Raw genomic sequence first — 16,754 nt, 5'->3', positions numbered from 1 at the left:
AAGCTTCTTGAAACTTTGCCAGAAGTTTTCCCGCATTAGGGCTCCGTGAATGACGTCACCCATATGTGAGGACTAGCATCCTGCTTGTCCTGGGATAATAGACAATATATAATACAAGGGAGAAGACATTTTTAAAACAGACAGCTTGAGGAGAAAAATGGACCTTGTGGCCAGAGAGCTTGTCAAAAACTTGACAGAAGAGAGTACTGCTGTTAGGAATGTCTCAAAAGAAATAACTTTAAAGACAAAGAAAAAATCCTATCCAAGTGCTAAGAAGTGGGGAAAGAAAGGAAAATTAGTTCTTACCTGTTAATTTTCGTTCTGTAGTACCACGGATCAATCCAGACTGTGGGTTGAGCCTCCTTTCCAGCAGGTGGAGACAGACTAAAACTGAAAGGATATCCTATATGAGGACAGAGCCTATCCTATACCCTTCAGTATAACGACTGTCAAAGCAGAAAATAATAAAAGCAGAGTAGGATCAAGCAAGCAACCATAAAGCTCAAAGGAGCAACTGTAAAACAACAAATGAAACATGTTATGCCTAACTGCTCTTGCATATCTTGGTACTTAGACAACCAAGGCTTCCGGTGTATTTGCTCAGTATTCTTGCACAAAAAATGTCTTAAAATCCACAACCTGCAAGAACAAGCTTCGAGAGGACAGAAAGACAAACAGGGAAGGGCATCTGGACTGATCCGTGGTACTACAGGAACGAAAATTAACAGGTAAGAACTAATTTTCCTTTCCCTGTACGTACCCGGATCAGTCCAGACTGTGGGATGTACCAAAGCTTCCCTAAACCGGGTGGGACAGAGACAGTCCCGCTCGAAGCACTTGGAGCCCAAAAGAACCAAAAAGTGGAGCCTGCACATCCAGGCGGTAGTAGCGATCAAAAGTACGCAAGGACGTCCAAGTGGCAGCACTGCAAAACTCCTACGGAGAGACCGATGGAACGTTCGCCCAGGAAGTAGCTCAAGAACACAGTGAATGAGCCATTTGGCCCTCAGGAACCGCCCAACCTTGACAAAGAGTCTGAAGAGATCACTTCCTTCAACCATCACGCAAGAATGATCTGAGAAGCCGGCTTACCCCGAATGGGCCCACTCCAGAGGACAAAAAGATGGTCCAAGACAGAAGTCATTGGTAACCTGGAGGTAGCAAAGTAGAACATGTATGGCATCAAGTTTACGGAGATCGTCCCCAGTCGCAGGGAAAACACAGGGAGTTCTGCCGACTGGTGGACATGGAGGTTAAAAGAACCGACACTAAGAAGGAAAGGCCCGTCATGAGGGAAACCCCGGAAACGGAAAAATCGCAAAAACAGGTTCCCAACAGGACAGCGCTTGGATCTGCGAAATTTTTTTAACACACACCACTTGAGAAGAAAAATGGACCATGTGGCCAGAGAGCTTGTCAAAAACTGACAGAAGAGGGTACTGCTGTTAGGAATGTCACAAAAGAAATACCGTATTTTTCGCTCCATAAGACGCACTTTTTTTCCCCCAAAGGTGGGGGGAAAATGTATGTGCGTCTTATGGAGCGAATATAAAAAAAAAACCAAACAAAAATCTAACAAACACCCCCCCGACTCCCCCAAGACCTGACAAATTAATTTCCTGCAACCCCCCACCCTCCTGACCCCCCCCAAGACCTGCCAAACGTCCCTGGTGGTCCAGCGGGGGTCCGGGAATGATCTCCTGGGTGTGGGCCGTCGGCTGCCAGTAAACAAAATGGCGCCGACGGCCCTATGCCCTCACTATGTCACTGAGACCGACCGCTGCTATTGGTCGGTCTCAGTGACATAGTGAGGGCATAGGGCCGTCGGCGCCATTTTGTTTACTGGCAGCCGACGGCCCTATGCACTCACTATGTCACTGAGACCGATCGCTGCTATTGGTCGGTCTCAGTGACATAGTGAGGGCATAGGGCCGTCAGCTGCCAGTAAACAAAATGGCGCCGACGGCCCTATGCCCTCACTATGTCACTGAGACCGACCAATAGCAGCGGTCGGTCTCAGTGACATAGTGAGGGCATAGGGCCGTCGGCGCCATTTTGTTTACTGGCAGCCGACGGCTCACGCCCAGGAGATCGTTCCCGGACCGCTCCTGGACCCCCGCTGGACCACCAGGGACGTTTGGCAGGTCTTGGGGGGGTCAGGAGGGTGGGGGGTTGCAGGAAATTAATTCGGCAGGTCTTGGGGGGGTCAGGGGGGTGGAGGTTGTTAATTTAAAGGGTTGGGATGGGGGGGGGTTTTGGGGGTTCCCACAGAAAGAAAAAATTTCTGATCTGGGGAGTGGACCGAAATGGCCCTCCCCAGACCCGAAAACAAAATGGGGAGAAAAAAAAAACTATGCACTCCCCTAATTTGCTCCATAAGACGCCCAGACGCAGAGCCGGTTTAGCACAATTTTTTTTTTTTTAAATTTTCCCCTCTGAATCCTAGGTGCGTCTTATGGTCAGGTGCGTCTTATGGAGCGAAAAATACGGTAACTTTAAAGACAAAGAAAAAAACCTATCCAAGTGCTAAGAACTGGGGAAAGAACTAAGGTATACCCTAGACAAGAAAGGAAGGTGTAACAAAAAAATTGATAAAATTATTGCATGAAACAATGATAAACCGAATAGAGCTCAGGAATATAACCATTAGTACCAATGGAAAAGGCAAACTGAAGCATACCAAGTAGCTGAAAGAACTTACAATGCATTCTAAGAGAATTCAAATTTTTGTTGAAAAGCTAGGAAAAAGTGTTCTGTTTCAGTGCTGTTGAATGATGTCACCCATCTGTGTGACTAAGTGAACTTCTTGTTTTTACAGAACAAATTTACAAGGACATTTATGACCCAAGCCAAGACAAAGTACAAAATCTTATACCTCTGGCTGCTGCAATGAAGTCTGGATAGGAGCATGAAGCAAAGTATCCATCCCTACAGGTAAAAAGAAAAGAAAAACAAGACAATATTATCTAAGATGAGTGTTACTTTACTATAAAAACAGTACATAGTCTTTCTTTAGTCAGTCAACCACATTCATATATGCACTCAATCTCATATCTTAGTAGCTTTTAATTCTGTGGATCTTAATGCTCTATCTACTGTAGACTCACTAATTTTATTATTTTTTTTAATGGTATTAGCCTTGCCTGCTTCTCTTCTCTCCTTTATTAGAATTCTTGTTAAAAACTATTCAGTTCCTTCCTCACTTTGTTGGCATCCTGAAGGCTCTATCCTGAAAATTCTGCTCTCATGCTATTTGCGGGCTCTTCCATTACCTGCTTTGGTTGCTCCTATCACCCTTTGCCAACACAAATCATCCTCTCATTCTCCTACCTTTTCCTATTTCTTCCAAGATCATTATGTCGCTTCAATTGTGTCCTCATGCCTCCTGATGCTGAACTTTAGTAAAGTGAAGTTTCTTACCAGTAATAGGTGTTCTTCATGGATAGTATGACAAATAAGCCACATAAGTGAGTGACAACACTGCTCTACACATTGTCAGACGATTCTCATATCTCAGAGAGACTGAAAAATCCGAGCATGTGCAGGAGTTCCCACACTACCACCACCACCACAGGGTGAGCCTCTTCAGTCTATTACCAAGCTAACTGATAAAATGAACCAACTCTAAAGGGAAGGAGGAGGAGATTGTGTGGCTGGTTTGTCCTATGAGAATATCTGTTACAGGTCAGCAAATTATTTTGCTCCTTAGCCACGTAAGACGAATCCAGCCACACAAATGGGGAACTACCATAGCTGCAGGGATTTGAGCTTAGATTTTGCGTTTGAACTTAAGACTTTTTTTTTTTTACTGCAACCCCAAAAGTGGATGGAAGGAGAGTTGAGGATTATTTGAATAAATTTATAAGCTCTGCCTATCTGAAAAAGCAAAATTGCTTACCTTGTAATAGGTGTTATCCCAGGACAGCAGGATGTAGTCCTCACATATGGGTGACATCACTGACTGAGCCCTATCCCGGAAAACTTTCTTTCAAAGTTTCTAGAAACTTTTGACTGGCATCCTGAGCATGCCCAGCATGCCATGATCGCTCGAGCCACAGGGTCTCCCTTCAGTCTCGTTTGTAGCAATGGGCGTTAGCCAAAAAAAAAATAATAAAATGTATCGGACCCAACTCCGCAGGGTGGCGGGTGAGTTTCGTGAGGACTACCATCCTGCTGTCCTGGGATAACACCTATTACAAGGTAAGCAATTTTGCTTTATCCCAGGACAAGCAGGATGCTAGTCCTCACATATGGGTGATTAGCAAGCTACAGGCTGAGTCATCTTTGTATTGGACCAACAGCGTACAACTTGTGCAACAGGCACAACAACTGGTGTACTGTTGGGAAAAATGAGACAGCCTGAAATCACGAAAGGTTGGATGTGGAAGGAGTTGGATCATGCTGGAAACAAGTTCTTTAAAACAGATTGTCCATAGGTTGAATCTTGTCGTCCTTCCTTGTCGAGACAGTAGTGAGCCGCAAAGGTATGAAGAGAACTCCATGTTGCGGCTTTACATATGTCAGCTATTGGCACTGAACGATAGTGTGCTACTGAGGTTGACATTGCTCTTATCGAGTGAGCCTTTACTCACCCCTGGAGAGGAAGGCCTGCTTTTTCATAACAAAATTATATACAATCTGCAAGCCAATTAGATAGAGTTTGCTTGCCCACCGCTTTTCCAGGTTGGTTTTGATCAAAAGAAACAAAGAGCTAGGTGGATTTCCTATGGGCCGTAGTGCGATCTAAGTAGTACGCAAGTGCACGTTTACAGTCCAAGTTGTGTAAAGCCCTCTCTCCTTGGTGAGAGTGCAGTTTTGGGAAGAAAGAAGGCAAGATGATTGATTGATTCAAGTGGAATTCCCTAACTACCTTGGGGAGAAAGTTCGGGTGTGTACGGAGTACCCCTTGGTCATGTAAGAATTTTGTGTAGGGTGAGTATGTGACAAGTGCTTGTAACTCGCTAACCCTTCTAGCAGATGTGATGGCTATTAAGAAGATTGTCTTCCAAGTGAGAAATTTAACATCACAGGAATCCATAGGTTCAAAAGGAGAACTCATGAGCCTTGTTAAGACTACATTAAGGTCCCATTCCATGACCGGTGGTCAGTGTGGAGGTTTAAGTTGAATTAAACCTCTCATAAACCTACTAACGAGGGGTTGTACTGATATTGGTGCATCTCCGACGGTATTGTGATAAGCTAAGATTGCACTTAAATGTACTCTTACCGATGAGGTCTGGAGACCAGAGTCTGAGAGATGCCATAAAGATGATGTAGTGCAGGAAAAAGGGTTGACACTGTTTTGTATGCACCACATGGTAAACCGTTTCCATTTAGCACGATAGTTCTTTTGTGTGGAGGGTTTACGTGAAGTTACAAGCACTTGAGAGACATTGGTTGAAAGATTGAGTGGTTGCAAGATCAAGCTTTCAACATCCATGCTGTCAGGGATAGGGACTGAAGGTTGGGATGACGCAACCTGCCCTGATCCTGAGTTATGAGAGTGGGTGCTGTGCCCAGGCGAATTGGGTCTCTGATCGAAAGGTCAAGGAGTATTGGAAACCATACTTGTCGAGGCCAATACTGGGCTATGAGTATCATGGACCCTTTGTCCTGTTGTAGCTTCACTAGTTATTAGCGGTATCAGAGGATATGCGTATAGAAGGCCTGAATTCCAGTGGCGAGCAAAGGCGTCCCTGGGTAAACGGTTTCTCTGCATGTACAGGGAGCAAAATTTGTCCACTTTGTAATTCAGTTGTGATGCAAAGAGGTCTACTGTTGGTTGACCCCAACGTTGAAAGATCTTGGTCGCCACTTCTAGATCCAGAGACCACGCGTGAGGTTGGACGTGTTGACTGAGGCGATCCGCCACTACGTTATGGATGCCTGCTAGATAAGTGGCCTGGAGAAACATTGAGTGTGTTAGGGCCCAGTCCCAAATCTGTGCTGATTCTTGACAAAGGAGATACGAGCCCGTACCTCCCTGTTTGTTCATGTACCACATGGCTACTGTGTTGTCTGTTTGTATCAGAACAGTCTTGTGGGAAAGGCAGTCCTTGAACGCATGCAGCGCATAACATATAGCTTGAAGCTCTAGGAAATTTATCTGAAATGTAGCTTCGAGTTTTGTCCAAGTACCTTGAGTCTGCAGATGACCAGTGTGCGCTCCCCACCCGAAGGTGGATGCATCTGTAGTTAATGTCGCTTGCGTAACCGGTTGTTGGAAAGGTAGGCCTGTGAGCAAATTGTCCATGTTCGTCCACCATAGGAGCGATGACCGGAGTTGCTGCGTTACTTGAACTGGATAGGACAGTGGTTGAATGGCCTGTATCCATTGGTTTCTGAGTGTCCATTGAGTGACTCTCATGGCTAGTCTGGCCATAGGAGTGAAGTGAACTGTGGAGGCCATGTGACCTAGAAGTGAGAGGCATTGATGAGCTGTTATTTGAGTGTGTGTGCAGAGAGAGCCTGCTAACGAGGCAAGAGTTTGTGCATGTTTTTTTGGAAGGAAAGCCTTTGACGTTATGGTGTTTAATCCTGCTCCGATGAAATGAACAGGTAAGATGGTGTGAAGTGGGATTTCTGGTAGTTGATTAGGAATCCCAACGAATGGAGTAGAGTTATTGTGAGCTTGAGAGAGCTGAGAGCTCCTTGTCTTGTTTGGCTTCTGATGAGCCAATTGTCCAGGTAAAGAAACACGTGCACTCTTTCCTTGTGCAAGTGGGCAGCTGCCACTGCCAGGCACTTTGTGAACACTCGAGGTGCTGAGGCAAGACCAAATGGTAGCACCCTATACTGGAAATATTGACTTCCTACCAGGAATCGCAGATACTTGCGATGAGGAGGGAATATTGGAATGTGAGCGAAAGCGTTTTGAAGATCCAGAGAACAGAGCCAATCTCCTTTTTGAAGTAGAGGTAGCATGGTGCCCAATGACACCATCCTGAATTTTTCTTTTTTCAGGTATTTGTTGAGTTTCCGGAGGTCCAATATGGGACGTAGGCCTCCTGTTTTCTTTGGAATGAGAAAATAACGGGAGTACAATCCTCTGCCCTGCTGAGGCCGGGGAACTGGTTCCACGGCCCTGGCTCTCAGAAGGGTGGATTGGTTGTTTATTGTCCAAGATGAGGTGGGTGGAGTATCGTTTGGTACAGTGAGAAAAGTCCAGATGGTAACCTTGAGATGTTATGGAGAGTACCCATTGGTCTGTGGTGATGTGTGACCAATTGTGTTGGAAGAAAGTGATCCAACCTCCTACTAGCAAATTTGGGGTCGGATTGGTAGACAGGCTTCTGTTCCCTGATGTATTCTCAAAATCCCGAAGTTGACCCTATTTGCGGAGGGGGTTGAGCTCTAGGTGCTCTTGGTTGTCAGGTCTGCGTTCTTTGAGCTGGCCTAGATGACCTTCCAAGGGCAGGAGGTGGATAGTAACGTCGTGGCCTGTAGTATGGTCGTTTGGAATCTTTCCTTGGGAGTCTTTGTGATGATGGTTGAGACTCCTGAGGCGCAGAGGAAAGCTATCTCAAGGTTTCCGAATGCTCCTTTAACTGAGAAACTGCCTCTTTTACTTTATCTCCAAAGAGATTGTCCACTACGCAAGGGAGATACGCAAGTTTCTCCTGTACTTCTGGTCTCAGGTCGGAGGCCTTGAGCTAGGCCCATCTGCGGGCACTTATACCCGTGGCCGACATTCTGAATGCAGTCTCGAAACTATTGTAAGCTGCACGAACTTCATGTTTCCCAGCTTCCAGGCCCTTATGCATGATGGAAGTGAAAGAATCTTGGAATTGCTGGGGGGAGAGTTTCAGAGAGTTCTTGAATTTGTTCCCATACGCTGATATTGCATCATATATAGTTGGTAGGACGCAATTCTGGAGACTAACATGGAACCCTGAAACATTTTTCTGCCTATGGTATCCAAGAATCTATTGTCCTTCCAGGAGGATTAGATGAATAAGGCTTTATTCATTTGGATTTCTTTTGAGCTGACTCAACTACTACTGATTGATGAGGTAATTGAGTCTTTTGGAAGCCTGGGATGTGCTGGACTAGATATGTAGCATCAGTCCTTTTGTTCACCGGTGGTATGGTGCAGGGATGCTCCCATAGCCTGTGTTGCAAGTCAATCAGGACTTCGTGAACTGGAATTGCCAGCACCTCTTTAGGTGGGTCCACGAACTGTAACACTTTCAGAGTTTTTTTGTCTGGTGTCCTCTTCAGATTCAAGCTGGAAGGGGATGGTGTCAGCCATATCCTTGACGAAATTTGAAAAGGAAAGGTCCTCTGGAGTGGATTTCCTTCTTTCCTTTGGAGAAGAAGGTTCTGAGAGGACTTCCTCTGAAGAAGTATCAGTATTGGGATCATCCCAGGTGTCCGGTGAATGTGGACGAGGAGGTGTCGACGGAATGGGTACAGTTTGCATCAATGGTTTCTCCAGTGGCTTAGACGGAAACAGTGGAGAAAACGATGGACGTGGGCGTGTGATTTCCGATGGACCTGGGAGTGGTTCAGGCATCGGTATTTCCTTTACTATTTCCTCTTCCCTCGCTGCTGGCATCGCTATCTCTGGTGATTTTACCGGGATGGCACCGATGAGAATGTGTCCAATTGTGCTAAAAGTGGCGCAAGAAAGGGTATATCTGGTATCTGCATCGGTGGAACCGGTGATGAGTCGGTAATGGCATCGGTGACCGAAGTGGAACCAAGTGGAGGCATATCAAGGAGCACATCTCTAACTGCCTGGTGGATGTAACCGTCCAGTTCCGCCCGCATAGCTGGTGAAACCAGAGCAGCTATGGGGGGAGGCAGCGAAGGAGATACTGGTACCTCCGCAGGGCCTTGTGGAGGTACGTTTCCCGGCACCGATATCGGTGGGGATTGCCTTGGAGTGGAAGGCCTCGGTGAAGCGTCCTCTCTTCGAGGTTTCTTCGGTGCTGATTCAGGATCCGATGGAATTCCGGTTATTGGATCGATTTCGCAATTGTGAGGCCTCCAATGCCGATGCTTCTGCCTGTGCTCGATGCCCTCCTCGATGACAGACGTAGATTTTATCGAAGACTTTGAAGGGGTAGGTGACTGCCGATCCCCTGCTTCATCCGGTCTCCGTTTTGTTTTTGGTTTTTTTTGTTTTTTTAAGGACGACCTTTCTGATCGCTCCAGCTGGAGACGACTGCGTGGACGTCGATGGCATTAATTGAGATGGAACAAATGCTTCATTTTTTCCATCAGCAGTCTTCTGCCTTTCGGCGTCATCTTGGGCACGTCGAGACGTCGTGTCCCTCGCCGAGGCAGAGTACACACTCTAAGTGAGGGACGTAATGGACATAGTGCGTCAACAATTCGGGCACTTTTTGAAACCCGCAGCTATTATGAGAGTCGGACAGCCGTAAATGACTTTCAGGCACGGTTTGACGGTATCGAAACAGATGGAAAAAATTGAAAAGACTTACCGCAATGGAAAAAAAGGGAGACTCCTACAGTGTTGAAAGTTTTTCCGAGTTTCTATCAGGTGAAAATTCACCACATAGGACTCCTAGAACCATGAGGCTAACGGCTTTGCGGAAAAAAGACTGAAGGGAGACCCCTGTGGCTCAATGGATCATGGCATGCTGGGCATGCTCAATAGGCTCAGGATGCCAGTCAAAATTTTCTAGAAACTTTGACAGAAAGTTTTCCGGAATAGGGCTCCGTCAGTGACGTCACCCATATGTGAGGACTAGCATCCTGCTTGTCCTGGGATAATACACTTTTCTTTGAGACAATAGTGTTTAATAAAAGTATGGACAGAAAACATTGTTACTTCTCAGATTTCTGATAGTAATGTTGAAGTGAATTACACCACAGATATAACTGTTTCCCTTAGCTGATGTGCTTTTATCATGATAGTCAATTGACTTCCTATAAGTTCATAACAATAGGAAATACAATTTTACAGCCATGTGGACAAGGTTTATTTCTTTACCTGACAACCTATAGTTAATGCACAAGAAGAAAAAAAAACAATTGGGAAGAAAGCGATTTTTATTCTTCAATGTAAGTAGTGAAGCATTTGTTCCTCTCTTGTGTTATTTGGTTTCATGAAGACAATTGGAAGGAAAATAGATTGCTGAAATGAAAGTGACACTACTTTCGGATGTGTTCTTAGAACCAGCTTATTTTTGAATACTTGTAAATAAGGATAATGCTTACCAGTGCTTGACGTTCTTACTCTGCAATATGATGGCTACTGGAAATAATACTTTCCATAAGTATTTTATATCAATTATAGCTACGGGCTCAAATTAAAGCACTTAGTAGTACCAGGTGTTGCATGTTTGCCTCCCCCACTGAAGCAGCAACCAGAAATCTGATAGAAACATGCAATACACCATTTTAATCAGCATTCAAAACTGAATTCAACATTTAAGGATAGATTTTAAAACCCGCGTGCAGGCATCCATGTGTGCGCGGCTCCTGGCGCACGCACATGGACGCATCAATTTCATAACACGCGCGCATGTTATAAAATCCGCTGCCCAATTTAATATTGGCGCGCAAGATGGGGAAGTTTCACTACATGCGTGCAAAGCAATAGGGCCTTTCCCCAGTTCCCTCCCAGTCCTCTTGAATAAACATGCGGACTGGGAGGGACCTTCCTAAACACCCTAGCTAACCTTCCTCCCTTTTCCCCTATCTGCCCCGACCTCCCCCCCCCCCCCCCCCCCCACCCCTCCTAAGTAACAATTTTTTTTTTTTTTTTTTAAATGAACCTGCTCTGCCGTGCAGCAGCAGGTTGCGCATGCCTGTCTGATCCCGGCGCGTGTTTCAGCATGATGTCTAATGGCACTTTCCTGGCTCGCCCAACCCCCACCCCCAGACCACCCCGTTTTTGGTAGCCAGTTCTTTGGCGCAAGCCTTTCCAGAAACTCACTGATTCAACATAGCAATCATTACTGTACATTCAGCACAATGTAAATAATTGCTCTTCTTGCCGTTGAGTTACTTATGCTTTGTTCTTCCTCTTCCCCCAGTTCCAGCACCCCTGTTTTATTGTAACTTCTGCTTCTCTTCGCTTTGTTAATTTTATTGTACCCCTGTTCCATGTAAACCGACATGATATGATTGTATCATGAATGCTGGTATAGAAAAGCACCAAATAAATAAATATCAGGAGATAAGCACGTGCCTGCAGGCCTTTGAAAAGACACGCACGTATCTCCTGCTTGTAACGCACGCTGGCCTTTTAAAATTAGGCCGACAATTAATAGTTGGTGCCCCCACCGTTAGTTTGAAAAACAGCATTAAAAAGAGCAAGGTAACAGCTTTTTATCTGCTTGTTGTTGGAATTTTCAATAAGTTTTTTTTTGGCTTTCTTGAGACAATTTTAGCAGTTGACTGTCACAAAATTCCATAACACACTCGTCAGCAGTCTTGCCCCATGTCCTCTGAACCAAGCTAATTTTTCAGCAATCCACTTTTTCATAATAAAGGTTGCTCCAGCATCACACGCCTCACGAAATGCAATACATTTAATACAGTCACTGATACTGTTTTTTGTTATTTATTTATTTTACTATTTTCTATACCGGCTTTCACGACCAAGGGCCACATCAAACCGGTTTACATTTAACAGGGCGAGCATTGTACAGAGAACTCAAGCAACAATAACTGGTGCATATATTCCAGCCATAAATAAAATGTAAGTAATTTGAAAGGTACTCAATGGCCTACAAAATGGTACAAAAATTATATTAGGGGGATAATCCCGTGGGGCACTAGGTGGGGAGGCAAAGGTTATGCAACACCTGGTATATTAAAGTCTCATTGAGTTGTAGGTCTTAACCGTTGGGGATTAAGTGTAAAAGACTTTATAAATCTTGCAATCATGGGCTGTTGTAAAATAGATTGGCCTTCAAGACTATCATGGTATGCTGCAATTATACTTAAGTGTACTCTTATAGAATTCTATTTTAAACCGGTCTGGGAAAGGTTAAGAAGATACTGATGCAAATCCAAGCCAGAACATAAAAGTGTGTATATATCTTTATTTACACACCAAGTTGTGAACATTTTCCATTTAAAATTGTGTGATTGTCTAGTAGCTGGCTTACATGCTATAAGCAGTACTTGCCTCACTTCATCAGGAAAAGGCAAATTGTTTACTATTTGGTTTTCAATATCCAAGCTGTAAGGGCTAAGGTTTCCAAATCTGGATGGAGTATTGTGCCATTGTCTTGAACCTTTGAAGATAAATCTGAGGAGCTATTCCAATCTTTGAAGTCATGGGATACATAATTTAGTGTAGCTAAAAATGGGAATATATGAACCATTTCTACCCTGTTCTCTCTTGATTTCACAATAGTTTTGGATATCAGAGGTATTAGTGAAATACATACAGAAACTAACCTGTCTCTTGTTTTGCAAAATGCGGTGCTTACTAGAGCTTTCACTGTTTGTCTTTTTGAACAGTAAATCGATGGTTTGTGGTTGGAGCAGGCTGCAAAAAGATTTGTAGAGTTCTTCAGATTTGAAAAAGAAAATGGACTATGTTGCAATGTAGAAACCACTCATGCAGCTGAAGACATCAAATTAACAAATCTGCTGGGACATTAATTTGCGTGGCAGATATATTGCTGAAAGCCATATGTGCTTTGATATTGCCCACTTCCAAAATCTACAGGCTTCCTTGAAGATACCATGCCCTCCCTGTATTTATGTAGTGCATAACTACTTGTCTGTCCTTTTATACTACTGAATCTTTTATCCATTTCTTGAACGCCAAAAGGGAACATTGCCCTTAGCTCTAATTGGTTTATGTGACATTTCAAGTTCTGATTATTCCAATTTTCTTGGGCACAAATTCCATTGGGATGAGCTCCCCAAACCTGCAAAGAAGCATCTGTATTATGATTTTTCTGGATCTTGAGGCTGGAATGGTTGTCCTAGACAAAAGCTGGATGGTTGAATTCACCACTAAAGAAACTAAGTATTGGTTATGCATACTCAGACAGATAATATTTAAGAATGGTGATTCCATTGAATTTTTAAATGCCTTTGTGCTTGCCTCATATGTAGATGTCCTTGAGAATCATGTACAATATTAGGGCCATATGCCCTAGCATTCTCATATAGAATCTTGCTCACACTGTATGAGGGTCACTTAATTGAAATATTTTGATATTTCTCCTTTCTTGTATCTAGAGTTGCTCCTATGAAATCCATTCGTTATGGTGGTATTAGATGGGATTTCTGAAAATGTATTATGAATCCCAAAGATTATAGGGTCTGAATTATGAAATTAGTTGCATTTTGTACCTCACGGATAGATTTGCTGGAAATTAGCCAGTTGTCCATATATGGGAATATTACCATGTTTTTCCTGATATGTGCTACTGCTAAACATTTGGTGAACACTGGGTACTGCTGAGAGTTCAAAAGGAAGAAGTGATTTTCTGCTACTGTGAAGGAATTTCTTGTGATTTGTATGAACTGAAATATACAAATATTAATTTTATAGGTCTAACATCAATTAATCTCTTGCTTCCAGCAACAGAATTGTGCCCGTAGTTTTAATCTTGAATTTATTTTATTTGTTTTAACTTTGTTGTTTAGATCAGAAATTGGATGAATATCTTGTTTTCTTGGAAATCTTACATAAAAGTTTTTCCCTTTCTTTTTAAATGGTACTCGTTCTATTGCTTATTTTGCTAACAACTCTTATTTCCTTCAGAAGATCTAATCTCTCTTGAGAAATAGTATATTTCTATGGTAGATGGTTTTGTGGTTCTCTCAGAAAATGCAGGCGATATCCTTCCTGAATTTACAACATCCAGGTGTCCGATGTTATTAGATTCCATTGGGAATAGTAAGAGTTAATCTTCCACTTGAAAGTGATGTAATGATAGAAGCATAGAAATGACGGCAGAAAAAGGCCAATCGGCCCATCCAGTCTACCCAGCAAGCTCCTACACTTATTTTCCCATACTTATCTATTTTATCAATCACCAAGTTCAGGGCCCTTGTTGGTAACTGTTTGATTCAAAATTTCCTGCCATCCCCTGTTATTGATGCAGAGAGTAATGCTGGAGTTGCATCAAAGTTTAGCATAAGGCTTAATGGTTAAGGATAGTAACCGCCGCATCAAGCAAGTTACCCAGATGCTTGGTTACCCAGATTGCACAGATCAATGCCTTGTTGGATGTTGTCTGAATGTAAAACCTGTTTTCCACATTTCCCCCTACCGATGAAGCAAAGAGCAGTGCTGTATATGTATTCAAAGTGATGTACCAGGCTTAATTGGTTTAGGGTAGTAACTGCCATAATAAGCAAGCTACCCCCACGTTTGTTTACCCAGATTGTGAAGTTCAATCCTTCTTGGTGGTTGTCTGAATGCAAATCCTGTTTTTCACATTTCCCCCTGCCGTTGAAGCAGAGAGCAAGGTTGAGTTGTGAAGGCTTATTGAGTAAGGGTAGTAATCATCAGGTAGTAGCCTCCACCCACAGGGCTCTTCTCTTCATTCCCATCCTCTAGCCTTTATAGATCCAGTGTTTATACCATGCCCCTTTGAAATCCTTCACAGTTTTAGTCTTCACAACTTCCTCTGGAAGGGCATTCCAGGCATCCACCACCCTCTCCTTGAAGAAATACTTCCTGACATTGGTTCTGAGTCTTCCTCCCTGGAGCTTCAGATCGTGACCCCTTGTTCTATTGATTTTTTTTCAATAGAAAAGGTTTGTTGTTGACCATGGATCATTAAAACCTTTCAAGTATCTGAAAATCTGTATCACATCACCCCTGCTCCTCTCCTCCAGGGTGTACATATTTAGGTTCTTCAATCTCTCCTCATAAGTCATTTTATGAAGACCATCCACCTTTTTGGTCACCCTTCTCTGGACCGCCTCCATCCTGTCTCTATCCCTTTGGAGATACGGTCTCCAGAACTCACAGTACTCCAGGTGAGGCCTCACCAAGGACCTGTGCAAGGGGATCATCACTTCCTTTCTCTTACTAGATATTCCTCTCTCTATGCAGCCCAGCATTCTTCTGGCTTTAGCTATCGCCTTGTCACATTGTTTCACCAACTTCATATTAGACACTATCACCCCAAGGTCTCTCTCCTGCTCCATGCACATCAACCCTTCATTCCCCGCCCCCCCCCCCCCATCAAATACAGTTCTTTTGGATTTCCACACCCCATATGCATGACTCTGCACTTCTTGGCAATGAATCTCAGCTGCCGTATCTTCAACCACTCTTCCAGCTTCCTTAAATCCAGTCTCATTCTCTCCACTCCTTCTGGCGTGTCCACTCTGTTGCAGATCTTAGTATCATCCGCAAAAAGACAGACCTTACCTTCTATCCCGTCCACAATGTCACTCACAAAGATATTGAACAGGACCAGTCCCAACACCGATCCTTGCGGCACTCCGCTTAACACCGCTCTCTCTTCAGAGTAAGCTCCATTTTTGTCTTCTGTCCGTCAACCAGTTTGCAATCCAGGCCACCACCTCGTCACTCCTAAGCTTCTCATTTTATTCACAAGCCTCCTTTGCGGGACTGTATCAAAAGCTTTGCTGAAATCCAAGTAGATGACATTGAGCGCTCTTCCTCAATCTAATTCCCTAGTCACCCAATCAAAAAAGTCAATCAGATTTGTCTGACAGGACCTTCCCCTGGTGAATCCATGCTGCCTCTGGTCCAGCAATTCTTCCAACTGTAGATGGTTCACTATTCTTTCAGCAGCGACTCCATTACTTTTCCTACCACCAAGGTGAGGCTAATCGGTCTGTAGTTTCCAGCCTTCTCTCTGCTCCCACTCTTATGAAGCAGGACCACCACCGCTCTTCTCCAATCACTCGGCACCACTCCCGTTTCTAGGGATCTATTGAACAGTTCATGCAGCAGACCTGCCAGCACATCTCTGAGCTCCCTCAGTATCCTGGGATGAACCTCATCAGGCCCCATGGTTTTGTCAACTTTTAGTTTTCCTAGCTCTTCCCATACATTCTCTTCTGTAAATGGAGTTACATCTACTCCACTCCCCTCCGGTTTATTGATAACTAGCGACAGTCCTTCTCCAGGGTCGTCTTTAGTGAACACTGAACTAAAGCATTCGTTTAATATTTCTGCCATTTCTTCATCTCTCTCCACACATTGATCCTTTTCACCTTTCAATTTCACTATACCACTTTGGACTTTTCTCCTTTCTCTGAACTATCTCGCTTTACCTCTTTGGCAATCCTTTCTTCCGCTTGACTTTTTGCCATCTTGATTACATTCTTTGTCTCCCTCAGTTCCACCAGATATTCTTCCTTGTACTCCTCCCTTCGGGATCCTTGATATTTCTTGAACGCTGTTCTTTTAGCTTTTATTTTGTCAACCACCTCCTTTGAGAACTAGGTTTATGGTATAACTGCTGTAGTCAAGAATTAGGTCCTGTTTTCTGTACAGACTTGTGTTGATCTTTGCCGAATTCATTCCTTTAGGTGTGTATTCAACTACTGTTGGGCATGCTAGTATGTTTGCTAATCCTGATATTCTCTGTAATATGGTTATGGCTGGTATCTTACTGTATGCAGATAGTAATATTGTGAACTAAAGTCTAATAACTGTACATATTGGTTGCTCATCTGCAACGGCTGTCAGAGTTTGAAGAATTGTACAATATTCTTTTATCATATTTACTGCTTCATTGATTCTTTCACTACTAGGGCCTCACTTGGCATAGTGCATCTGCCAGCTTATTGTGCACATCTTTGCGTAAACCTGACACTTC

General features: G+C 43.8%; 1 protein-coding gene across 1 annotated transcript in view; it reads right to left on the bottom strand.

Moving 5' to 3' along the window:
• The window catches only part of KNL1 (kinetochore scaffold 1), a 629,191-nt gene that overhangs the window by 472,434 nt on the left and 140,003 nt on the right, over positions 1-16,754 (bottom strand). The window contains 1 exon segment of the mRNA XM_029598563.1: positions 2,876-2,928. Within this exon segment, the coding sequence (XP_029454423.1) occupies positions 2,876-2,928 (53 nt within the window).

The sequence above is a fragment of the Rhinatrema bivittatum genome, chromosome 4 (assembly GCF_901001135.1).
Source record: "Rhinatrema bivittatum chromosome 4, aRhiBiv1.1, whole genome shotgun sequence".
NCBI lineage: Eukaryota > Metazoa > Chordata > Amphibia > Gymnophiona > Rhinatrematidae > Rhinatrema > Rhinatrema bivittatum.
This window is presented reverse-complemented; position numbering and strand designations above follow the sequence as displayed.